This window comes from Achroia grisella, unplaced genomic scaffold (genome assembly GCF_030625045.1).
Source record: "Achroia grisella isolate CSIRO2021 unplaced genomic scaffold, CSIRO_AGI_Agris_v1 utg902, whole genome shotgun sequence".
In the NCBI taxonomy this organism is placed as follows: Eukaryota; Metazoa; Arthropoda; class Insecta; order Lepidoptera; family Pyralidae; genus Achroia; species Achroia grisella.
In genome coordinates this window covers 293,164-319,557 of record NW_026713060.1, presented here as the reverse complement: position 1 = coordinate 319,557, position 26,394 = coordinate 293,164, and the positions used below count along the sequence as shown (strand labels likewise).

The window sequence follows — 26,394 nt, the reverse complement described above, 5'->3', positions numbered from 1 at the left end:
CGCAGCTAGCCTTTACAATTTCACCGGACGATAGAGGGTGAGTGCAGATGGCGTTCCAAATCCGTGGAAAAACTTATGGAGCGGCTGAAGGCCAACTCTTTGGCGTCTTAGCTCCTAAATGTATCGATTATGATTATGTTTGAAAACTGATGGTATTGAGTTGTTTCTATAATTTATTGTTCATTTTAAGGACAAAGTAGGCAATATCACAGTTTCGCAATATGTGTACATAAACTCAGGAAAGCATTGGTACCGTTTAAATACTATGTGTAAACACGGGTCAATATTAGCAATTTGCTATGTACTTTTTTAGCTTACACAGATAGGTGCGGCTGGAATGCCTTAGTTAGTATTAAACTCGCTTATGAAATTATGTCTTTAGTGTATATAAATACATTTATAGTAGAATTAAACGTATGTATAACTTAGTCAAATTGAGTATCGATTCAAAGGAAACTTGTGATTGCGGAGCACCATACCAGATTATGACCCACCTACTTCTGTCCATGCCTATCATCCTGCACAAAGAAGATCTAAAAAATGTGAACGAATGCGCTAAAGTCGTTGCAACATTTTGAGGTAAATAATGCTAAAGCGGTGCACCAGTGAAGGATCATAAAATGAGCATGAATTCAGGTCAGTTAGCCCAATGTAACCAATTCACCAGAAATCTATCACGATGGTATCCAGGGGGAAATCGAGCTGCGGTCAAACTGGCATGGTATACTGCTAGCAATGGGATCCTTAGTCCACAATGCTAACAGTCCCCTTCCTGGGGAAAAGTATGAAACAATCTAAAGCTAAAATTGGTGTGTCAGGGAATATATTTTTCTCTAGAACATTTCGTTCCCAAGGTCTGATAAAGGTGTTGAAAGAAAACACCTAATCACTAATAAATAAATATTACTATAACAAATAAACTGATTAATTTTAATGTTATATGTGGATACATTGTTGAATTCTTATCAGGGACGGTAAACAGTCAAACACTCGACCACCTACTGATGTTGACACTACGTGTGTAGATTATCTCACGCCGTTACCACACACACGAAATCTTATAAAATTTATAGTATTCATAACGTTTAATGAAGATTTAGTTCTGGTAAATCATACGTAGCTTAAACTGATTTATACATATTTCCATTCATAAATACTCTATATTTTAATATTGATTTTTTAAACTTGTGTGCTGTGCTTCAGAGTGAAATATTATTTCACTAACTGGTCACATGAAGATGACTATCAATAAGAATTAAACTATAACATTTATTAAACAATTACTGGTATAAATTTACTTATGTGTTGCCTGATAGAAAAGAAAATGGCATTCGGATCTACACTATAAAGAATCTGTCTTGAGGATAGACACGTGAACTAATTAATGTTTTTCGCAATTTCTCAATAAAAAATATACTGCTTGCGCCAACAAAGAGTGCCTACAAGTTGCATGCGCAAGGACTTTGTGTTGATACTTGATCAGTGTAGCGTGATATCTAAACGTAAACAGTCGCTTGTGCCAAAGTGATTTTAACAGTCTCTAGACCTTCGCCATGTTAGTTACAGTGGTGGGTTTGTTTTTTTATTGATACATATTTTGAATTTAGAATACGGTTTATGTGTCATTTGTGCCAACGTGTTAATTGCCAGTCTGTGAATCTCGTTTGTATTGTTATATTTATTTTTAATTGTTGAATTTGAATTTAGAATTCGGTTACGCGATAAATATTTAGCTATACAGCTGTTTCGATTCGCTTCCGGCGTAATATACAGCTCAGAAAGAGTTTATAAAATTATCAGTAATATTTGAGGTATGAATACAACTAATTAACAACAGTCAACAATCAACATACATATATTTGGTAAATGCTGGTTCTCATTTTATAGTTTTTAAATCTGACAGTTGAATCCGCTAAAAGCGTCTTATTTAAAAATTAAAAAATGTATTTTATTTGTGTGTTATTCCGTTTTAATTTTAAAATAATTTCTGTATACCTACTCTGTAAGTGTACATTGAATAAATATATGTAGAGATGGGTGTTTCTGGTTTGTCACATAAATAGTTTATTTACTTTAGTAACATTATGAACGAATTAAACTACACACGTGTTAAAAAGGCGGATTTTATACCAAAAGTATTCTCTACCAGTCAGTTATCGTATAAAACATTGTGATTTGTTACTATGTGATCGATCGATCTTTTTTAATTTTTTTTACGGATGATAATGGAATGGTGCACCCGCCTGCGCTAACGGTTTACGCTGGCGGGGCACCAGTGGAGGATGATAAGATAAACATGAGGTCAGGTTAGTTAGCCCATCGTGACAACCTCACCACGAACTTATCACAATTGTTTCCAGGGGGAACCGCGTGGAGGTCAACCTGACATGGTACAATGCTGGTAAAGGGGTCATGAGTCCACATTACTAACAATCTCCTTTCCCTCCAACTGTAGTCTTTCTGGTCATCACTGTAATAATCATCTACGGAATAGTAACATTTCTTACTAATATTATAAACACGAATATTTGTGACTGCATGGATGGATATTTGTTACTCTTTCACGCTAAAACTACTAAACAAATCTATGCAGGTGAAACCGCGGGCACAGCTGGTATCAATAAAAATGTCCACGTTATTATCCTTGATTGAGTTCGCATTGTCCGAGACTAAAAAATATCTATGTTTAATTTATCTACCTCGTATGGTACGATTTATGAATATTGAGTACGTAATTATAAGCTGAGTCAGGCGCATATTGACCTGTATATTACCACTGTGGTAAAATTATTACAATTTATATTTTCCATGCTGCATTTCAGCTGGGTACGTAATTGTGAGCAGGCGCATATTGACCTGTATATTACTGTGGTAAAATTATTACAATTTATATTTTCCATTGCATTTCTGCTGATTATTGTGATTTATGTTTAACGAATATTGGGTACGTAATTATAAGCTGAGTCAGGTGCATATTGACCTGTACATTACCACTGTGGTAAAATTATCACAATTTATATTTTCCATGCTGCATTTCTGCTGAAATTGTAGCTACTTTTCTGTCTTACCATTTTTCAATATTGTGATTTATGTTTAACGAATATTGGGTACGTAATTATAAGCTGAGTCAGGTGCATATTGACCTGTATATTACCACTGTGGTAAAATTATTATCACAGTCATGTTCATGCTGCAATTCTGCTACAACTGTAGCTACTTTTTTTTTTCACCATTTTTCATTATTGTGATTTCTGTTTATAAATGATTGACTAAAATTTTTTTCATAAGAATGTCTTGAAAACAATGTTTTGCGTGTATAAACACGAAATTAATATTTAAAATTATATACCTATCCCTACCGTCCATTTCGGTTAAATATATATCATCATACTAGCTGTGTCCGCGGTTTCATCCGTGTTAAATTTCAATATAAAATATAGCCTATGTGTTATTCTGACGCATATGCTCTTTACTGTAAAGTTTCATCAAAATCTGTTCAGTAGTTTTTGCGGAAAGAGAAAGAGTAACAAACATCCACACTTAAAAACTTTCGCGTTAATAATATTATATTAAGGTTGTCTAGTACCTTTAGTACATGATCTACTTAGTCTGGCACTAGATGGCGCTATGTGATATGTCCAGGGTCCTTATAAATTGGCTCATTTTTAACCGGCTTTAAAAAAGCATAAGGGTTTTATTTTCGGACTCTGTGTATTTTTTTAATTGAAATAATCATTAACAATGCCATTTTGCATCGAAGTTCAATGACTGTACAGTAAGTCGTTGGTCTTCGCCGCAAAAATATTTATCGCGCCTAATATAAAATAGATAATGATTTCTGATTGTGTAATATTATTTAAAATGTTACTGCGGTCTATAATTGCTGTCTGTAAAGGAAATTCTCCGGTATCCTATCCTTTCTATTAATGTTGAGCCTCGTTCCTCGTCCTCGTTCCAGCCTCGGTGGTCTAGTGGTTTAGCATACCGCTTTACTATCCGATGGTCGTGGGTTCGATTCCTCGCATTGTACAAACATTTGTATTCATGAGTATGATTGTTTGTATCAGTCTGGGTGTTTTCTATGTATAATATATATGTATTTACGAAAAAAAATTATCTATGTGTATATATATTTATTTGTATCAGTCATCTAGTACCCATAACATAAGCTTTAGTTAGCTTAACTTGGGTCTAGATGGCGCTGTGTAAATTGTCTTCAGATTATTATTATTATTATTAATGTGGATAGTAATGATTGGGTATTTTTTAAAGGGATAATAATGGTATGGTTTTTGGGGAAAGGGGATTATTAGTAATGTGGACTGACGATTTTATTGCTAACAATGCACCATGTCAGGCAAAAGCCTCCACGAGTAATATATTATAATATAATTGAAACATCGATAAATTTTTCGTGAATTTATCACGATGGTAAATAACCTTATGTTCATTTTATCATCCTCCACTGGTGCCCCGCCAGCGTAAACCGTTAGCGCAGGTGGGTACTCCATTCCATTATCATCCATAAAAAAAACGGTATATGCTGGCGAGGTACTAGCACAGCATGATAAGATGGGTAGGAGGTCAGGTCAGTTAGCCTATCGTGGCAAATTCACTAGAAATTTATGACGACGTTTTCCAGGGGGAACCGCGTGGAGGTCAACCTGACATGCTACGTTGCTAGCAATGGGGTTATTAATCCACATTAGGTTCTAACAATCCTTTTTCCCCCTGATTGGGTATTTGTATGTGTGTACATATTTTTTTATGTTGGTCATTCGATCACTCTTTAAGGATTTAATAGTGTAATGGTTCGAGTAGCGGGTCACAAGTTTCCCTCTGTCACTCGATGGATACAAATCCCGCACGGTGAATCCATCGAATGATAAGAAGTTCGTCTTTAGATGATAAGATGATATGTTGATAGTGATATCAAAGTCTGCGTTATCTGTCAATTATGAAAAACAAAGAATTAATGCATAAGTATAATTATTGTACTCTGTTAAATGTTTGGGACCTCTAATCTAAATATATATAACTCAAAGGTGACTGACGTAGTGATCTATCAACGGCGGACGCAAAAGGGCTGAAATTTGGCAAATACATGTTATGACGTACATCCGCTAAGATATTAATTCTATCCCCAAAGGGATAAAATAGGGGATGAAAGTTTGTATGAAACTGTCAATTTTAAACCGATCGGACTGAGACTGCATGCATAAAGCTACTATAACGTAGGCATCCCCTAAGAAAGGATTTTGATAAATTCCACCCCTAAGGGGATAAATTGACGCGAGCGAAGCTGCGGGCAAAAGCTAGTTAGTAATATATTATAATAATATAATTGAGTCTTAACATGATTGAAATTATATGGTAAATAAAGGTATTTACCTCTGCTGACGTTTACCATAAAATTTTTCATGTAATGTACATAGTAGGCACCAGTGAAAGATGATAGGATGAGCATGTGGCCAGGTCAGTTAGCCGTCATGATAATACTTACTAGGAATCGACAACGATGGATCTTAGTGAAATTTGATTTTTTTTTTCTGTGGAAATAATATTAGTAAAAATAATGAATTGTTTTATGTATTGTTTTCAGTTGCTGTGGTCATTTTGCGGGTGTTTGCTGGTGTCTTTACTAGTTGTATGTTTCTATTACTACAGAAGATGGCGCGCAAAAGGTAAATAAATACAGAATACATATACTATACCTAAACAATATTGGTGCAAAACACTAGTGCAAGATATCAAGACAGTCAGACAATTAGGTTCTGTGTACCAAACCGGTTGGCCAGTATTGTCACAGTGATTAGGAGAGTAAGGCGTTAAAAGGTGTCTACTACTGTTGATATTATTATATTTCGGCCGATTAGCTACAGAAACAAATACTAGCCGTAATTGTCCGAAATAGAAAATTTCGGTCGAACACTAAATTCTATATATATGGACATAATAATAAATATTTAAGTATTATTTTTTTGTTCACTGAAGTTTTTGAGATTCATGCTATGCATAGGAATCAGTTATAAAACCAATCTAATTAATCTAAATAAATTTAAGAAAATAAACTAAATAAATAAAATGCAAAAAAGAGCATGGAACTTCATTGTATGGATAATAAGGGCGTAACTTAAAAACATCTAAGCTATGTTGGGTTTTGTTTTTTCATAACAAAAAAACTACTCCCTCTTTTTGTAATATGAGTATATTAATACTAGTAATCTTGTATTTTTTAAAAATTTACTCTTTTAAATCTGTAACCAGAATTATCAGGAATAACGGGCGCGGCCGGTGCCGCTGGGGAACCAGCGAAGCGTTTCCGCAAACGTGACAAGATGCTGTTCTACGGCCGCAGGATGCTGAGGAAAGTGAAATCCATCTCGAACTCTGGTCAGGGCAGAAAGAGGCGGGCAGTCATGCGGTTTGCCAGAAAACTGCTGCAGTTGAAAAAGGAGTCTGCGCCTGAACAACTTAAGGTGCGAAATTGGTATTTATTGACTTGTTGGCAAACCTTGTTTTTCCATATGAATTATTTTTGGGTAGGGCCACCCTTATCTATACATCTATACATATAAATAAAATTGGAGTGTCTGTTTATAACATTGAAATAACAGTTTATTACTACATGCATATGAATATAAATAAGGTATATACACCAAAATAACATGTTTTACAATTTTTGTCTGTTTGTCTGTCGGTCTGTTTGTTCCGGCTGAAATGGCTAGACCGATTTTGACGGGACTTTTTTTGGCAGGTAGCTGATGTAATAAGGAGTAACCTCTGCTACTTTTATTTTAGATAAATAAAGTTAAATTCCACGCGGACGAAGTCGCGGGTACAGCTAGTATAACATAAAATTTGAACACCCTTATATCACCAACCCCTATTTTTTTATTTTCATGGCAAAACGTTTGCCGGGAGAGTTAGTATAATATATAAAGGTCAAGATTATGATTATTTTTTCATCGCATGCTTAGTTATCAGTAAACAGTACTATTACACTTATGTCATTTACATAAGTTTCGTGTCTAAAGTGTTTTTCTTATTTCAATATTTGTTCAAATTGTTTGTTATTTGTAGACAATTGTTACTTATATTGTCAATAACAATAGCATTATCATATTATAGTATAATCATATGATGATATTATCATCCTTACTTAATATTATAAATACGAAAGTAACTCTGTCCGTCTGTCTGCCGCGGTTTCACGCCAAAACTACTGAACCAATTTACATTAAATTTCGTACGCAGATATTCTAAACCCTGAGAAAGGACATAGGTTACTTTTTAATGTGAAAAAAGGGTTGTAATAGGTTGAAAGGGGAAATGAAAGGTTGTAAGGAAGTATCGTCATTTTTAAAGCCAGTAGCTAGAGTATTATTTTTTTGGCTTTCGATTGAATATAAATAGAAATAACGTTCTAAATTGGTAAACGTTTTACCCTTAAGGAGGTGAAATAAAATTGGTGATGGCAGTTTGGAATTTATGAAGCTAGAACGATGGACCTTTTTTCATTAGGTTTTTTAGTTTGATTATTAATTATTTTGTGCTATCCAAGGTCCCTATTCCATGCAAATGAAGTCGCGGGCAGAAGCTAGTATAGTATAGCTAGTGTTACATAGTTGTGGTGACCTCAATGTGTGACAAACAATACATTGGTCTCATGCATGTAAACATGATATGACATTGCATTGCACGCTATCGACGCCTGCGTGACCTTGACCATGAGTGGCTTTGTCACGTCGGTGATCATGTTAACGATGATGAAGATGATGATGAACTTGATATCGAGGTTTTCACAATAGATAGATAGATAAACGTACACCTTGGAGAATCTAGTAACAATATTCTTCCCCTCAATGCAGGTGCTGGAGCCCCCAGCAGAATACCTCGAGGAAGACTTGACCAGTGACGACAGAGTGCCACCTGACGCCTTGTATATGCTGCACAGCATAAGGGTGTTCGGCCACTTCGAGAAACCAGTGTTCCTGATGCTGTGCAAACATACAGAGATACTAAACTTACCCGCGGGCGCTTTCTTATTTAAAGTCGGTAAGTAAAGTTGATCTACGTTAAATATGGTATGTTTTTTTAAAGCAACTGGCATCCGTTAGATTTACATTCATGTAGTGAACTGTGTTAGGAGCAAAAGGTTGATTATTATGGAGAGCACTCACCTTGAGGTTTAACAATTGCAGGTTTTGTTTTAACTGGGCTTTCCAACTTACCTTTTGACCGGGTTACCTTTCTTCCGCCAACACCGATTACAGGTGTTCTCCACTGTTACAGACCCTTGCTTTCAGTTAGTTCTTCGGTAATGAACAAATAACAGTATATAACTTTTTTATGAGATAAATGTGCTTAAGCATCGACAATTACGAGAAATTTACAAATAAAAAAACAATAACGTTTGCACCGTTAAGCGATATCGAACTTCCTTTTTTTTTTATAAAGGTGACAGTGTTTTCAGCTTCCAAACTTAAAAATAAATAGGTTTAACAATGAACAAGGTACAAAAACGGGCATAATGCTATAAAAGCGTTATCTACCACTCATATAAATAGAAAAAAATTGGGATGAACATCCCATATATTGAATGGAATCGAAACCACGACCATCAGAAGTAAAGTGTGATAAACTGCTAGACCACGAAGACCGTCAATTGTGCATTTTCTTGTAAAGTTGTAACTTTGTTAGTACACCCGTGTAAAGTCGGGGTGAGCAACTAGTTTTATATACATTTAAGCCGTAATTTTTGTTACTTTCATTCTGCCCCTGGATTTAGTTATCTGTTTGCTTGATCGGCTGTTTCTAGCCGGTATCCTGTAATGCCATGATGTCATGTTCCTTTGTTTTGTATTACGATTAGATAACAATAAATAAGATTTTATCTGAAGATTAAATTTGGCCTAGATGTTCTTTGTCTATTATCTCTTTTTTAATAAGTGCCAGACGATCATTCCAATTATCTGCGTTATGTATGCTAATATTATGTAGAGAAGGACTGGATTTTTTTACGAGGATCGTAAACTATGCACTACTACATCAATTTAGTTATAATTTCATTGTTTCTAAGGTGCATTGTTGAGTACCATAGTGTTTAAAGGGACTGTAGAATCCTTAGCTAAGGAATCTTGAATTTTGTCCACAGATGCTAATTACTGAATTTTCTATTGGATAACGGCGGACTAAAACTTATGCCTTCAGCCCTATGTGAACTATTATATATGTAATAGAGTGCCACTAGTATATGCTATTGCAATTTTGTCAAAAGTAAATAGCCTATCTATAAAATATGTAATCAGTGTTTGTAACCCTATATTTGTATGTGTGTGTAAATGTGTTACATATTATAAATCTTCACAATCACCTTATGTATAATCTAAACACGTCTTACGATAGCATGAAATAGGTGAGACTGAGGTAATCTACCTTTGCCTGCTATCTACCTTTGGTCTTCACCAATCCAGATATATAAAAAACCATGTGTTAGCGTTTACATCAATATTGTAGAAAAAAATCCGATATTTTAAAAACATATTAAAAGAAGGTAGTTTGTCATTAGTACTAATAAAGTACACAATGTAAATATTATTACAAATATTGTAAATAGCGCCATCTAGTATTTGCAGACCGACCTACTGCACTGACTTCGGTCTATAAATATGGAGGTCGGTAGTTGAATAATCCTCTTTCGTTTGTGTGAGCCGCGGCATTCAGTCGACGAGCGCAGAGCGTACCGGTTGTGTTTTGTATACTAAAATGAATTGTATTAGAAATGGGTTTATCCCGGTCTTAGTTGGGTCTGGGGGGCAGCTACAAGTAGTGAAGGTGAGTGTTAATGCATTCTAAAAGGGCCTTTTAAACCTACACCCGTGTCACAAGTCCCGGGCGCTACTTGGGGTTTCACTTGCGGTAGCCGGCTTCAAAGCCTAAGTTGTTATCATTAATTAGTGCTTCTTACACATGTATTACAGGCGACACGGACGAGAATGTGTACGTAGTGCAAACGGGCCGTGTGAATGTGTACATCACGAACCAGGAAGGGAGCAGCCTCTCGCTCAAGGTGGTGCGTGCTGGCGAGAGCGTGACGTCACTACTTAGCTTCACCGACGTGCTCACAGTGAGTAGATATTATTATTATTTTTATTGAAAGAATATTTCATTTTTCTTTTTTATTGCGATCTCTTTTTTGCACCTGAAATGAAATATAATGAATGTGAGGTTTATTTATGAGCATTACTTATTATTAGAATACAGAAATCTTAATACACTTAATATACAGAATTGGTTGTAAATGTAGCATTCTATACATAACTATATTGCGGACGTTTTTGGTATCCAAGGGCTATCACCCAAGAAATTAAATGAAAAAAAAAACATCTATTACTACAAAATGCGTCAAGTTATAAGTGATAACTTGACTCAATTTATAGTAATTTGTATTAATATTTATGTAATTTTTTATTTCAAAGCAATTATCATGTATACGATAATTGCTTTGAAAAATAAATTACATAAAACATCATCACGGACATGACATCTGTTAACATTATAGGGTCACTCTCAACCATACAAAACTGTGAATGCAAAAGCACTAGAGGATTCCCAAGTGATAAAACTACCGATGCGTGCCTTCCAAGAGGTCTTCAAGGAGTATCCTGATATATTCGTACGAGTTATACAGGTAACTGCCACCTTATATATACATACTAGCTGTGCCCGCGGTTTTACCCGAGCGTTATGTTATTGCGTGAAAGGGTAACAAACATCCATCCATACTCACATACAGTTTGCAAATAAAATTGAAGTGAATAATCGTAATTTTAAATTAACAGATTTTTACTAAATGTGTATAAAAGTATATATTCATCTATCATCTCATATATTTTCATCATATAGAGCGATCTGTGGATTTTTTTAATGGATGATAATGGAATGATGCTCCAGCCTGCGCTAACGGTTTACGTTGGCAGGGGACCAGTGGAGGATAGATGAACATGAGGTCATGTCAGTCAGCCCATTAAGAGAGAACCGCGTGGATGTCAACCTGCCATGGTACATTGCCAGCAATAGGGTCACCAGTCCAAATTACTAACAATTTCCATTCCCCCCGGCGATATGTGGATTTGGTCGGACCGTCATATAGGACTGTGCTCTTCTATGTTTCTCATCAACGAGTTAAGACGAACAATTTTCTTTTCAGATAATCATGGTGCGTCTTCAAAGAGTTACATTCACGGCCTTACACCAGTACCTTGGATTGAGTGCGGAATTAGTTAATCCAGTAAGTTAATTTTGCTATTCGTTTTTATTACTTAAGGGATTTATAATATTTTGTTTAATTCTGTAACCGTTACGGCGACCTAACTGCGACTCAATTGAACAGTCAACACAAGGTTATATCCGAACTCTATTCCTCAATTGAACAGTCAACACAAGGTTATATCTCTATTCAATGCCTGATGATGCCTAGTTCAGAGGAGAAACACGTGTCGCAATGTAGATGTACACTCACTAATTTGGAAATTATAATATTCGGAATTTGATCGCCAATAAAGAAGGTCGTATCGTTAGGTTTCCGCACTGAAAATTTATGGTCTCACACATGCTAATGGTAGCAGAATTAATCATAAACATAATATAAATCTATTAACTATTGAAATAGACGCAAAAACACCTAATTCAGTAAAATATATACAAGTTTTTACTTCCAATAGTGACATTAATATCTAAAGCGTTCTATGGAGGATGGAGCTTTATCTCATGTACCGTTATATGGAGACCAATAAATACAAAAGACATATATATATATATATATATATATATATATACACATAAATATATATATACTTCGCTATATAATTAATACAATTATACATATACATTGTAATAATAATAATAATATTCATTGGGTGCACGGAAAGAACTGATGGGACGTTGTTGAATGGAAAATAAATATATTATTCTTATTTTATATATTTATATGGAAACCGCGTTTTTTGCGTATATCTCCCTTTTTTAAATTCTAAATTAAGGGTGTACCGCACATATATATAAATATATACTATTATATATACACATATATATATATATATATTTCACTATATAATTATTATTATTGTCCGGGTATCAAACCCGCAACTGTCGGATAACATGGCAGTGCGTAACTGTACCAATTAGGTGGTTAAAAGGGTGTTTCATACAATAGGGACGAGAGAAACGTCGCCCTACAACAGTGGTGTCATCTCCAGGGAAGACTTCGAAAGCTGACGGTAGTACAGCGACGCCTTCGCCTCATCACGTAGAAAGACCTCCATCTGAACATTTGGTAACTATTTTTCCATTATTTTTTGTAAATGTATGAATTTCTATTGATTGCTACCTCTTGAAATAGGAACCTTATAACAAAGCTATAAGAATTAATTTTGAATGTTGTTTAAAATTGCATTATGTACATGGCTCATTTATATTTCTAATATCGTATAAATTGTACTTTTTATTACTGTAATGTGTAATTGTGTACTTAACAATGAATAATTACCAATAATTCACACATGTAACAACAATTAATTAAAAGAGCAACACGCAAGTTGCTCGTTAGTCTTATGAGACAGATTTCCGAATGAGCGGTAGATTAAAAAAAAATTACTATGACTGTTCCAAAGTTTTCACATGATTTTTAATGATTTATCTAAAAGAAAATTAACTACTTTTGCTTCCTATCCAATAAATTATCAACATTTCTAGTGAAAGCCATAACAGGTTTTCAGACTTAGTAATTAAAAAAAAAATTAAATGTCGTGGCAAATGGAATAAATATGAGAACAAAATTTAGGAAGTACAAAAACAATATAAATTGCACAATGCAAAAAAGCAGAATCAGTTATTTTAAAATTATTTTTTTTCTTATGTTTTCTTTTAAATTATATTTATCATAATTATTAATAAATACAATTTAGATATTTAAAATACTGTCTTATGTACATTACAAATTAGAATTCAATTTGTATGTATATCATGTATGTTCATGACTGTTTGTGTGTGTGTTTGAGAGAGAAAGAATCTTACTCACATATTGTCATTTATTTTCGGCATTTAATGTCAATTTCTCTGTATTTCGTCCACTTTCTAAACGCATAGTGTTCCGTTTAAACATTATATATTTCATTTATATTGGGTTGGGTGTAACATATATGATCCTGTTAACAGCATGCGCCTGAAGGTCACCAAGTTTCCTCTCCCATAAACATACAAGGACGGCGACAGAGACCCGACATGGTGCCCGATATAACGTCTAACACGCCACAGGTAATTAAATTGTCTAAAATAAATCTATTATAAATGTATTTACATATCATTGTTGTCTGGATGTAGGACTGGGGTTTAGTCCTTGTCAAAAAGGTTTGCCTTATTGGTCACAAAAAACAAAATTAAGAAAATTACTGGATGTATTTCTTAATTTTATGTATAAATAATAACCGCGTCAAATTTAATAAGTCAGTAAAAAACAAGTAAACGCAAGGTCCTCTAGAAAAATAATAACTCTGATTATAAAAATAATAAAATTTGCGTATATTAATAATAAAATATCTTTTCTTTGAACATAGTACTTGTGTACCTATCTAAGAGATAGACAGTCTCACCTTCTTTAACACTATAACAAGTTTACAATTTTGTCTGAATAGAAAATACGTAATAACACATTATTATATTACATAACGTAATAAAATAAAATTGAATAAAATATATTAATAATTGTTTCAAAATGGTCGTCATATACTGATTGTAGTTAGTCTGAAATAAAAGTTATTCTATTGTATTCTATTTATGTTTACAGCAACAACCTGACGTGCAGCCGACTCCACCGTTACAACGCTCGAAAGAAGGCTCATCGTTCAAGAAACAGAATACGGAAAATCTCGATGAACTGGTATATATGTGCTTTTAAATATGTACTTAATAATCTACATAAAGTGCGCATGATTACAAAATGTATGTTAATACTTTAAACATAAAATTTGCAAGTTTGGATGTTCGGGGTAATACTGGTCCAGTTTTAAAGATCCTTCTAAGCTCATTTATCGAGGAAGGCTATGTAATATCACGCTGTGGCCAATAGGAGCGGAGTTGCTGTAATAAATGTTGCAAAAACACTTACATACGTTGAAAAACTTCCTTATGATAAATTGTAAATACATTTGCATTCATCCACTGTTTGGTTAAAGAGAAATAAATGGACTTTTTGAATTACACACTACATTTGTTTGTCATATAGGCATTAACACAAATAGCTACAGAGGCATTCGTCAAAGAACTCGGTTTGGAGAGCGACACCGTATTAAGAGGTCACGTGCAAGTGAGGGACCTCCCAGCCGGCACCTACATCATGAAGGAGGAAAGTCATAAGGTAAATATGAATATAGTGTTGTTGTCATGTCGTTTCCCATTTTGTATAGGAAAACAAACTGTATTGTGAAACCTTACATTTTATTGTCGGCAATTTTACGCGACATGTGCTCGACCTTATTATTGGTCGAGTCGAAAATAAATAATAAAATTATTAATAATATAGTTAAACGGGTTTTAAACAAGAATAATTTTATGGTAAGTATAGGTATTTATCTCTGTCGGTATTTCGACTAGGTTGCATTAGCCGTGGTCGCGAGCTGACTGGAGTAACACCGAATGTCAATGTTTATATATGCTGGCAGTTTGTTTAACTACTGTCATTAATTTATCCGACGAAAAATGTCGAAACGTGTGATGTGAGAGGATCGAATATTGTGAGAGGTAAATTTACCATAAAATTATTAGTGTTAAAACCCATTTAAGTATATTAATAATGTGTATTAACACGATAGTTTAAAAATAAATAATAATAAAATTAGCTTTTAAAAGGTATTAAAACTGTATTTATAGGAAATTATTAGATTTTCTAGCGATTAGAATAAATTTGTGTTTCCCTTTTGTGTTGCATGTGGCAACACTTCCCATCAGGACAGCTCGATTCATCCGTTAAATAATAATTGTATTCATAAATGGAACATGCCCTATTAATGTAAGATTGTTTTCCTTTCAAAAGCTGTTTTATAGTGTGACGGGTGAACCAGAAATCAAACAGGTATAAATGAGTTCAGTGTGCGATAAGTTTTTAGTGGTCACAGACACTTGGTCAGGTTACTATCGTTGCAATAGATGCCGTTTGGCGCATTTGGTTGATAGGAACCACACTTTTTGGCGTAGTAACTAAATTGTTTAGTTTTTATTTGTTGTCTTGAAATAGAATAGTAGGCAAATAGCTGCCTTTAACATGTATGACACATTCTTTCACGCGCGATCAAAAACACACGCGTTTTAGCGCGTGGAAGCCTGAGCGCGGAATCGTGTGTGATTGCATTTTACTATTTTTTATGATAATTGTATCGTGCTATAAGGCGCTTATATTTTATTCCACAGGTTTTATTTTTGAAAGACATGTTTAAGATTTATAAATATCAATAACTCCAAAAAAAAATGTCTTAGTTCCACAGTTAGATGTCCGTCATTTTGCAATGATAAATTAATTATTAGAAAAAGGCGCGAAATCACACACGATTGGAAATATTTACCTGTAACTTGTATTTGATGGCAGTAGATTATTTAGGTCGTGCATAAACTTCAAATTGTTTTTCTCTTATTTATATGTATGTAAGTAATCTGTCTAAGTGAGCATATGAGGATCTGTAAATCTCATTTCGTGTGGATAAATAAATAAATGCACCAATCGGAACGGAAACCGCATTACGGGAACCGAGTGTCTGTCACCACACTGAGTGGTGTGTTTATTTGTGTGCATGAAAGTGAATTAAAACTAATCATTCATTGAATACGTTCTTTGGTTGTGATACCCAACAAGACGCAGAGTGTACATTATCCACTAGCAACCAATTTTTTTATATTCATAAAAATGTGTGATTTATACATAACATGTTCAAAGGCCAGCTTATAGTAAAAAAGATTCTTATTAAAAATTACATCTATCTTAGACAGTATGTGGATTTAAATGGAGTTACAGACATTTTGTATTGATTTTATAAGGGTTGTAATAAAAATACCACTTATAATAAAGTGGGTGAAGTTTCAGATTGAGCTAGTAACACTGAGCGAAATTATGCTAAGTTATTAATACGAGTATGAACTAAACATAATTAAATTAATACAAACTCATATGTTGTATTTTAACCTACCAAAATTGAAACCTGAAGTTTAAAATATTTTATTGCGGTCCATTTATTATTCTATTCGACGGATTTAGTACGTTCCTACATACTGACACATTAGACTGTACTTTGCCGTGTCGTCCGGCTATCCATCGTTTCGTGTCCGATAGCCAGACGTTGTGATAATAGACAGAATATATTAGTATATAAGTAATTGTCTTAGTAAAATGACTAAAATTAGATAATTATTAAGAAAACTAGGACCTTAATACACATTTATACGGCTATTTCTTTGCTTAAAAATTCAGGAATAGTTAAGGTTGAATTTGGCCTGTCATTAAAAAACTTCATTTGTTTTTCTTTACATTAGCTCCAATTTTGATCAAGTTCAGTAGTTTCATGCACTGTAAATACAGTATAATCGGTCTACAACAAACACATCACTTGGAAATGTATCAATTTAGTTTGTTACTGTGGTAACATGTTTACTTAAAATTGAATTTGTTTAGGACGTGGCGCTAGTGTATCTACTCTCCGGTGCGTTGTTGGTATCGCAGAAGGTCGCTGAGGGCGAAGGCGAAGTGCACATGTTCACTGCATATCCAGGTAATAATACAAAGTAAAATAAATGCTAACTGATCTTACTACTAAAGCTAAAAATGTGTATATTCTTATGGATGGATTTTTCCACGTTATGCGTGAAATAATATCATACATCCGATTACTAGATAATTAATTATTTAAAAAAGCGCTAAAGCACGACCGATTGAATAATATGAAATCTTTATTTTGCCATAAACATAGGTCAACATGAGTTGTGATTGTAAAATGTAATATCCCATTACGTTTTGTCTGAAGAACGTCAGAACGTACGGGCTGGCGGCGCGCACGGTCTTTCTCGTTCTCTTGTCTACATTTACGTGCACATTCTTTCCTGCCTAACGCCTATCGCCTATCCGCGCGTGAAAAAGAGTACGTATAAAGGCAGCTTATTATTAATGAAAATGGTTTTGTGGAATGATTCAGGTGAAGTGGAAGGCGGGCTTGCGGTACTTACTGGCGAGCCGAGTTTCTTCTCAATACGAGCGAAGCACTTTTCACGCATCGGCCTTCTGTCCAAGACCACAGTGTATAGCATAATGCGAGAAAGGCCGTCTGTGGTGCTGCATATTGCAAATACTGTTGTGAGGAGGTTGTCGCCGTTCGTGCGACAAGTGGATTTTGCTTTGGACTGGGTGAGTTTAAGTTATTATATGATTTTTTTTTGCTGGATGATAATGGAATGGTCCACGCGTATGCTCTAATAGTTTACGCTAGAGGATGATAGGATGAGCATGAGGTCAGGTCTATTAGCCCATTGTGACGAATTCATCAGGAATTAATCAAGATGGTTTCCATGGGAAGGACCTCCTGGATGTCAATATGAGTTAAGATTAGTCCATATTACTAACAATCTTCTTGCCCCCCATGTATGCAATTATTTATGTCAGTTATATTCGGTTCATTAGTTACTGGGACTTCTATATAATAAAGGGTATCAATATAATTTTAAATTTTGGGTTTATATTTGGATCTTGCTTCTCGCCTCATCGAAGCGTGTTAACAAAACTTTCAATCGAAATTTTGTCGTAAATATTTATGTTCAGCTCTATTTGGCTTACTCCATTATTACTGTAAATATAAACGTATTTCTTTCGTTTTTCTGAAAATTTATCATAATTCCAATGTCTAGCAAATATTTTTAAATTACTATATTTTTTTGTATTCTTCATACTAATGAGCTAAAGATAGTTTTTTTGTGTGGTAATCTTGTTTTCAGTTCTGTGTAATTCTAAAACAGACTTGTTTAAACAAAATCAGTAATGTTGATATTAGTTGCCTTATCCTATGGACAACATTTCATTGAGTTTAATTAGTTATTGTAAAAAAATTTCATACTTTCGTGTTTTGTATGAAGAGGAGTCGAGGCAGCTATAAAATGTTTATATTAGACAATATCTGTCCCAAAGATCGGTATACAAGTACATACATATATTAGGAAACTCAATGATAACATGAGTGATGTTTCAGGTGTTCCTGGAGTCAGGTCGCGCGGTATACCGTCAGGATGAAGAGTCAGGTTCCACATTCATCGTGCTAAGTGGACGGTTACGTTCGGTGATCACACATCCCAATGGCAAGAAGGAACTCGTTGGAGAATACGGGAAGGGGGATCTGGTGGGCATTGTGAGTATTATTGTAACTGTAATAGCAAGTGAGTAGATATTCCACATGAAAGTGACTACCGTTTTTATTTAGGTTTAGCACACCGCTTTATTGCTGATGGTCGCGGATTCCATTCCTCGCAAGATACAAACACTTGTATTCATGAGTGATCATGATTTAATGCATCTATTACTACTACTACTACATCTACTAGTATTACTTAAAAGGCCGGAAACTCACTTGTAATTCCCCTGGTGTTGCGGGTGTTTATGGGTACGGTAATGATATATCGTCAGGTGATGGATTCACTGTGCAGTTGTCGGGTCCATTGTGTGGCAGAGAGGAAAACTCCGAGCAGTTCCCGGGACTTGTGACCCGGTTGTAGGTTTAAGGACCCCTTGCTAGATATTCAATTCTTAGCCCTATTTCCTTGTCCTTAGTCCTATTCAAATTGTATAGTATAAGTATGACCGCTTGTATCGCATTTCAATTGCTAACTTCAGGATATTGTCTCCAGGTGGAAATGGTAACCCAGACCCGGCGGAGTACCACAGTGATGGCAGTTCGCGACTCGGAACTAGCCAAGCTGCCTGAAGGTCTCTTTAACGCGATCAAACTACGCTTTCCAGTTGTTGTGACCAGATTGATAAACTTACTCGGTCATAGGATTTTGGGTAAGTGTTATTAATTGATATTTTACAGGGTTAATCCTAATACTTGTATCTAACAAAAAGCCAGTAATTGTTATCGCACAATTGATGATATAAAGTGTATAAGTCGCAATTTCGACATGATGTTCACGACTATCTTTTACCATCGTACCGCTCACCATCGACAGGGAATTCATCCCCACACGCTGAAACATAAGTGGTCTCGGACAGTGCGGTTTCATAGGAACTTCCTCTCGAGTACACTTAGATTGTGGAATATACTATCTGCCGAGGTTCTCTCGAGAGTCTTTCGCGTTCTCTTTGCCGACACTTACATGCACACTCTGTCTAGCATGAAAGTCGATTGTCGTGAGAACGAGCGTAAGTGTAAATACAGCTAATAGTTAAAAAATTATACTAGGTTCATGGCAGAAGCCGACAGCGGGTCTAGGGGGACCGGCAGCGATCGAATCCCGTCCATCGCAACACAACTTCTCAACGGTGGCCGTGGTGCCTGTCAGCGACGATGTCCCACTCACCTCCTTCACTTATGAACTGTACCATTCGCTATGCGCTATTGGTAAGTAGTTATGAAGTGGTAAAAAAACTTTAAAAAAGAAACAAAATATCTTTATTCATGTAGGTCTATTACAGTTATAGATTCTTATGATATGTCAAATCTACCGTCAGTTCGGAAGGATTTTAAGATTAGAAGAACTGACAAGAAGCTCAGCTCTATTCTTTTCAAATAAATGTTGTACATGTTTACAAAAAACAATAAAATAACATCTAATTCGATAAAATAGTGTAATTATTCAGACTTGTGTGTGTATATCTCCTGTATGAATTTATTTAGCCTAAAGAGCCAATAGCAGACCGTTAGGGCTCTTGCGTGCGCGCGTTGCGCGTGGTCTCTTTAACGATAAAAAAGTTGATTTAATTTGTTATATTTGTTTTGTTGTAAATACGACCTTATGTACTTACATGTCAGTGTACTTTTTTGTTTGCTAGGGCCAACTGTTCGTCTCACATCTGATGTTATTAGAAAGCTACTTGGTCTTACTATTATGGACCCTAACAACGAGTACCGTCTGAGCTCATGGCTCGCTCAGCAGGAGGACAAGCATAAGGTATTGTTAAGGGACACAATTAATATTTCATACAGTAGATAAATCTTAAAATAAAAAAACAATTTAAAATACACTTACCACAAAATAGGTTGAAGAAAAGTTGCCTCAGTATAGCGTAATTTAGCTTGTTCGTTGCCTTGTTTTTTTCTCGCGAAATGCCAAAGGACATAACATTTAATTTAATAATTGTTAATGTTAGGTGGCGTTGTACCAATGTGACCCGAGTCTAACACAATGGACCCAGCGGTGCATACGGCAGGCCGACTGCATTTTGATCGTAGCGCTTGGTGACAAACAGCCCAGTATTGGCAAGGTGAGCAGTAATTAGATGATGTAGTATTCTTAACTCATATTGTAAGTGTGTAAGTATTGTTTGTATTCTTAAGTATTTACAATTGAAGGTGAAGTCATGAAATTTTTGATCATAAAAGATTTGGAATGGAGAAATAATAATAATAATATAATAATATCTCAGGACAATTCACACAACGCCATCTAATCCCAAGCTAAGCAGAGCTTGTGTTATGGGTACTAGACAACTGATATAAATACATGAATACATTTTTTTTTTGTAAATAAATACATATTAAACATAGAAAACACCCAGACCGATACAAACAATCATACTCATGAATACAAATGTTTGTACTGTGCGAGGAATCGAACCCACGACCATCGGGTAGTAAAGCGGTGTGCTAAACCACTAGACCACCGAGGCTGTCAATATAAGGCTATATGAATGGGTTGAAATAATATTTTTTCGGGTCATTGTTCTTCGTCCCTTGAGTTTCAACCCCTTAGAATTTATTTTAATTCTCTTCCAGTTCCAATTTCCCTATATTCCCCAATAATCGATTCCTAATATGGAACTTTCCAGATCGAAAAAGAAATCGAGCGTCTCGCGATCCGTACGCAGAAGGAGCTGGTGCTGCTCCACCGCGAGGGAGGCGCCAACCCGGCCGGCACCGTGCACTGGCTCAACATGCGCTCGTGGGTCAGCCAGCACCACCACGTGCGGTGCCCGCACCGCATGTTCACCAGGAAGAGCCAGTACAGAATTGTGAGTATTCAGAAGCAGCTGGTGCTACTCCATCGCCAGGAAGGCGTTAACCCGGCCGGCACTGTGTTACCATTTTTTTTTTATAGATGTTAATTTAATATTGCCTCTGACTGCGCTAACGGTTTAAGATGGCGAGGCATCAGTGGAAGATGTTGAAATGACCATGAAGTCTTGTCAGGTGCAATTTACCGTGAGAGGCAATTTGTCGTATAAATGCAGTTAATGTTATAGAAGATTGAAGTAAGTAGACTTGATTGTCTACCAGAGACTAAAAAGTCTCGCTGCTCGATTATCTAGTCGTTATGTTTATTGTAGAATCGCTAATATGCAATTTTAAGTAGAACCGTGTGTCTATTTGCAGAGCGAGCTGTACACGAAAGTGCTGATGTCGGAGGCGAACGTGCACTCGGACTTCTCCCGGCTAGCCCGCTGGCTCACCGGCACCTCCGTGGGGCTCGTGCTGGGCGGCGGCGGGGCGCGGGGGGCCGCGCACGTGGGCATGATACGAGCCATACAGGTACGCGCCCACACGCACATGTACACACTTGTATGTTGCTGTGATTTAAATGTATTATTATATATATGTTATTATAACAGTTTATAACTCGAGCGGGATCACTATTCAATAAAACAAACATATATACCCCAAGATTGTGTACACATCCCAAAGTAACAAAAACATATCAAAATAATATAAATATTCATAAAAATGGTGGACATGCAACAAAGTACTGAATATTTTTTTCTCTTTCATATTCAATCCTATAGGAGGCAGGAATCCCTATAGACATGGTCGGCGGTGTGAGTATCGGCGCGTTCATGGGAGCATTATGGTGTATGGAGCGGAACATCACTACGGTGACACAGAAGGCCAGGGAGTGGTCGCAGGTATGTCACACTTCATATTTTATTCTTTATGTCACAAAACTTATAATTATATCTGTGTTCAGGCTTAAAGCGCCTGATATATTTTAATAGCACCAAGAAGATGCATTGAATATTCGCATTGCATTTATATTATATACTTGTTTTTTGTATACCTGCATCATTTTTAGTTTTTTTCTTCTATAGACGTTCATCAATTATTGAGTTCACTTCTTTTGTACTAACCTAATTTGTAAAACGTTGTCGAAATTAAAATACTTAAATATAATAACAATGAATGTTAGGACACTTGATACGGCAACGATTTCATGAAAATTATTATTGAGGGGAAAATAGAAGGAAAGAGGGGGAGGGTAAGACCAAGGAATAGCTACATCAAACAAATTGAGGACAAAATGGGAATCGTGTCGTATCAAGAATTAAAGAGCAAGAATTAAAGACCGACAAAAGCGTAGCTCTTAAATTATGAATGAAAATGAAATATAATTACATCTGGGTTTCATTAGAAGCTCTATTATATTATACAAGACGGCCTGTCATTAAATAAAATCATTATATAACTACCACATACTATGGAAACATTGGTATTCATGACTATGATTGTATTTATCAGTCTGGGTGTTTTTCATATATATTATGTATATATTTACGAAAATAAATAAGTATTTATAAAACTTGTCTAGTACCCATAACACAAGCTAAGCATATAGCTTGGGATATAATGGCTCTGTGTGAATTGTCCTGGGTTTTATTATTATTAATATATTGTCTATGTTACTTTGTAATACCTTTTAAACGATGAAAGAATTTCTCAAATCGGAGCAGTGATTCTGGAGTTTACTTTTACTCATAACAATATATGTTCTTTCTCTTTGTAATAATACTACAGATTACTGTTTAAAGAGTTTCTCTATTATCAAAAATATTATTTACTTACGTACTTTCGTTTTATTCATATTCTCAATATTTAACTGTGCTCGTTCTAGAAAATGACACAATGGGGCAAACAGCTCCTAGACCTGACGTACCCGGCCACATCCATGTTCTCCGGGCGACAGTTCAACACTACCATCCACACCACCTTCGGAGACGTCCACATTGAGGATCTATGGCTTCCGTACTTCACGGTCACCACCGACATCAGCTCCAGCTGCATGAGGATACACAGGCATGGTAAGTGGGGAGTATGTATGGGTTGTTCATGGGGGTACAGTTAAAGATATTTATCTTGAACAGTACTGTAAAAAATATGTTTAGTAGAGGATTGTGTACGTAGTATTGTTATTGAGCAAGTCATGTGATGACAACTGTTCAAGTTATTTGCCGGTATTTATAATTGTGATTGGTTTTAAGGTTAGTAAAGAAAATCTCATCCGTCACACTTGTGAACGAGTGTTGCTTGTGGGGTCTGGTATGTTCGGGTTACGAACACTGATTAGATATTTGATAGATAGATAGATAGCTTTTGTCAAAATTGGAGGCTGGGAGCGCGGATACCAAAAAAATGCATTATGTGTCCACTACAGTTAACTGTTTTACAATTAGATCAACTATTTTATGGTGAACTATTTGATTCTATCCTTTCCTTATGAAAATATTAGAAAGAGATTTCCCATATAGGAAATAACATTAATTAATTATTTATATAATTAAACCAATCATTATTATTAATACGTAAAATATTTTAAAGTCCTTATAAATATATTACGTCAAATGGACTATTTGTGTGGGATATTTAAGTAATCGTTCATGGGATTGGAGATATAATAACATTTGTTGCAAATAATATATTTTTATTACTATATAAGCTTCATTTGTGTGTGATAAACGATAACGTATGCATCAAAATATATACTTATTGCCTTTTATTTTGATGCCTATACGTTTTTAATTCGATTATTTTGCTAATTTTATTATTACTACACTTTCATGAATTTCATATTCAACGTATATACATTTACTTTACAATTGTACACATAAACGAGATATTTACCTAGTTAATAGTTTTATAAGTTACCGATATTTCGACGGCGCTGTTACAAACGGTCTGTTTGTCGATATATCGGAAAGGGTCACCGTAAATATACGGTTTAAATAATCCATGACAGTTAAATAAATATGTATTGTACACTGTACAATTGTAAATAAAAATTAATATGATATTAGCAAAGAAATCGAAGTTTATAATATATTTTTTATTTATAACGTTATAATACACTCAAAGGAATAATAATGTAATTTTTTTATATAATTAGAATGCAAACAAGCTGACGGCCTACCGTCTACTACCTATATACATGAACATCACTACGGACATCTCGTTTTTATTTGATGCTCATGCTATCCGTCTCTAATAATAGTACTAAATCTTAAGTTAGATTAGGTTTAGTTTATTTTATAAGCTCATTCGCGTCCTAAGAGGCTTATAACCCCGTCCTGAGGGTTGTAACCGGAGTTCATGCCGGAGTACAGGGGGCCCCGAGGTCCCAACCCTCATCCGTTCCCAATCCGAAAGACTGAGATGATATGCTGCTAGTTTTAAGTTGCATTACTGAAATGTACAATAGATAATACATTATTATTTCTTTTATATGGTTGCATATCCATCATGAGGACATATATGCGTACACATAAGTTTTGTCATATTAACTCAACACATTCATGGACAGGAAATTTTATTGTGTACTATGTGTTTGTTTATAATTTTTATTTGTAACTCGTTTACAGCTTTCATTGCACTTTTACTAACCCAAAATATGCCTTGTGGATATTTTCTTACCCTACAAAATGAAAAATGTGTTTTCTTATTGAAGAAAGTACATGTTCAGTTAATGAAAGAATACAATGTGCATGGTAAATAAATATGATTTATAAGTATGTATGTAGTGCTAACATCGCCTCAACAATCTGCCGACCAGATTGCGAGGTAGACTTGATATTACAAATGGTAATATGTCAATGTCATTTCACTTGGCTTTTAATTCAATGATGAGATCGTTACTTTTTTTTAGTCTCTTATGCGGAGTTGTCTATGCCATCATACGATTGTCAGTATCTATGGTGGCAAAGACTAGTATTGTTATGGAAATCTTTAGAAACAGACTATACCTGTCTCGTTTCTTCGTTGCAGTTGTTTGGCTCGTACAGTCGACGCGTAACCTCCCTTAAATATGCTAGTCCGCTACAGTGTTTTTTTTTAACTTTTTCAACCACACTCACTTGCATTTATGTGTTTGTATGTCCTGTATCGAGTGTTCGTATTGAATTATACAAATAAAACATATATATTATTGTATTGTATCTTTTTATATGTGTATGTAACGTCCCTCACTCGGTGTTACCACACTAAATAATGCTGTGTATTTGAAGTTATAACCATGTACGAATCCGACATTTGCTTTGGGGTTGCCATTACGTACATAAAAAGAACGCTTGTGATTGGTTTACCGAATAACGCTTACAATTTTAGAAGTCAATAAATTAGTTGTTTTTTATAACAATCGGTGCGTATTGACAATGTCGGGTTGGATGTTACAGTGTACTGTTTAATCATATATGTACATTATTTCATCAGTTGCTCTCATCATTCTATTTATATGCATGAGTGTGGTTTTTAGTTGGACATCCTACTCTCATTTTTTACTCTCCTCTCTAATCATTATCATCACTGTAGTGAAACTCCGCTTGAATTGTAGTATTGATAGATCATTATGAGCATAGATGTGACATGCATAGATTATATTTCATCTTAGTTTTTATCTATATTTTTTTATTTATCGTTAAACAAAGACATATAGTTAAAATAATTCTAACAAGTACTTGTTAGATATCCTCTGATAACTACATGGATATATAAAGTGTTAGTGTCAACATACTTTAAAAATTAAGTATGTTTACGAAATAAAAGTTTATAATAAAAAAAATCGATTCAGGAGACGTTTATAATATAAAAATTCATATAAAATGAAAAATATAAGTTATATTGAAGATTCCATTAAATAAATTTTAATGTAAATATATGTAAGAATCAGACTCGAAAACGACTGTTATTTATTTATCTATTCTAATGAAAGAAAATATAAAGCGTCTGTTTTATATGACCGGCAAATTTCTTACTAAAATAATGATTGAATTAAAAAATGGCGTTGTTTTCTTACAACTAAAAACTGTGTATTAAGATTGTTACTAAAAAATGTGGATAAAGAATTATTATATACAACGTCATCTACCTGTAAAAATTGTATTACTACTGTAAA

General features: G+C 34.8%; 1 protein-coding gene across 1 annotated transcript in view; it reads left to right on the top strand.

Annotated features, from left to right (window-relative positions):
* The window catches only part of LOC131853442 (neuropathy target esterase sws), a 46,869-nt gene that overhangs the window by 4,429 nt on the left and 16,046 nt on the right, over positions 1–26,394 (top strand). The window contains exons 2-22 of the mRNA XM_059204328.1: positions 5,603–5,684; positions 6,268–6,479; positions 7,872–8,058; positions 9,984–10,129; positions 10,565–10,693; positions 11,213–11,293; positions 12,218–12,337; positions 13,219–13,317; positions 13,847–13,939; positions 14,285–14,416; positions 16,718–16,814; positions 17,235–17,443; positions 18,279–18,434; positions 18,931–19,087; positions 19,485–19,643; positions 20,075–20,193; positions 20,393–20,506; positions 21,071–21,253; positions 21,615–21,770; positions 22,022–22,141; positions 23,125–23,311. Of these exons, the coding sequence (XP_059060311.1) occupies positions 5,603–5,684; positions 6,268–6,479; positions 7,872–8,058; positions 9,984–10,129; positions 10,565–10,693; positions 11,213–11,293; positions 12,218–12,337; positions 13,219–13,317; positions 13,847–13,939; positions 14,285–14,416; positions 16,718–16,814; positions 17,235–17,443; positions 18,279–18,434; positions 18,931–19,087; positions 19,485–19,643; positions 20,075–20,193; positions 20,393–20,506; positions 21,071–21,253; positions 21,615–21,770; positions 22,022–22,141; positions 23,125–23,311 (2,938 nt within the window). The remainder of the gene's footprint in view (positions 1–5,602; positions 5,685–6,267; positions 6,480–7,871; positions 8,059–9,983; positions 10,130–10,564; positions 10,694–11,212; positions 11,294–12,217; positions 12,338–13,218; positions 13,318–13,846; positions 13,940–14,284; positions 14,417–16,717; positions 16,815–17,234; positions 17,444–18,278; positions 18,435–18,930; positions 19,088–19,484; positions 19,644–20,074; positions 20,194–20,392; positions 20,507–21,070; positions 21,254–21,614; positions 21,771–22,021; positions 22,142–23,124; positions 23,312–26,394) is intronic.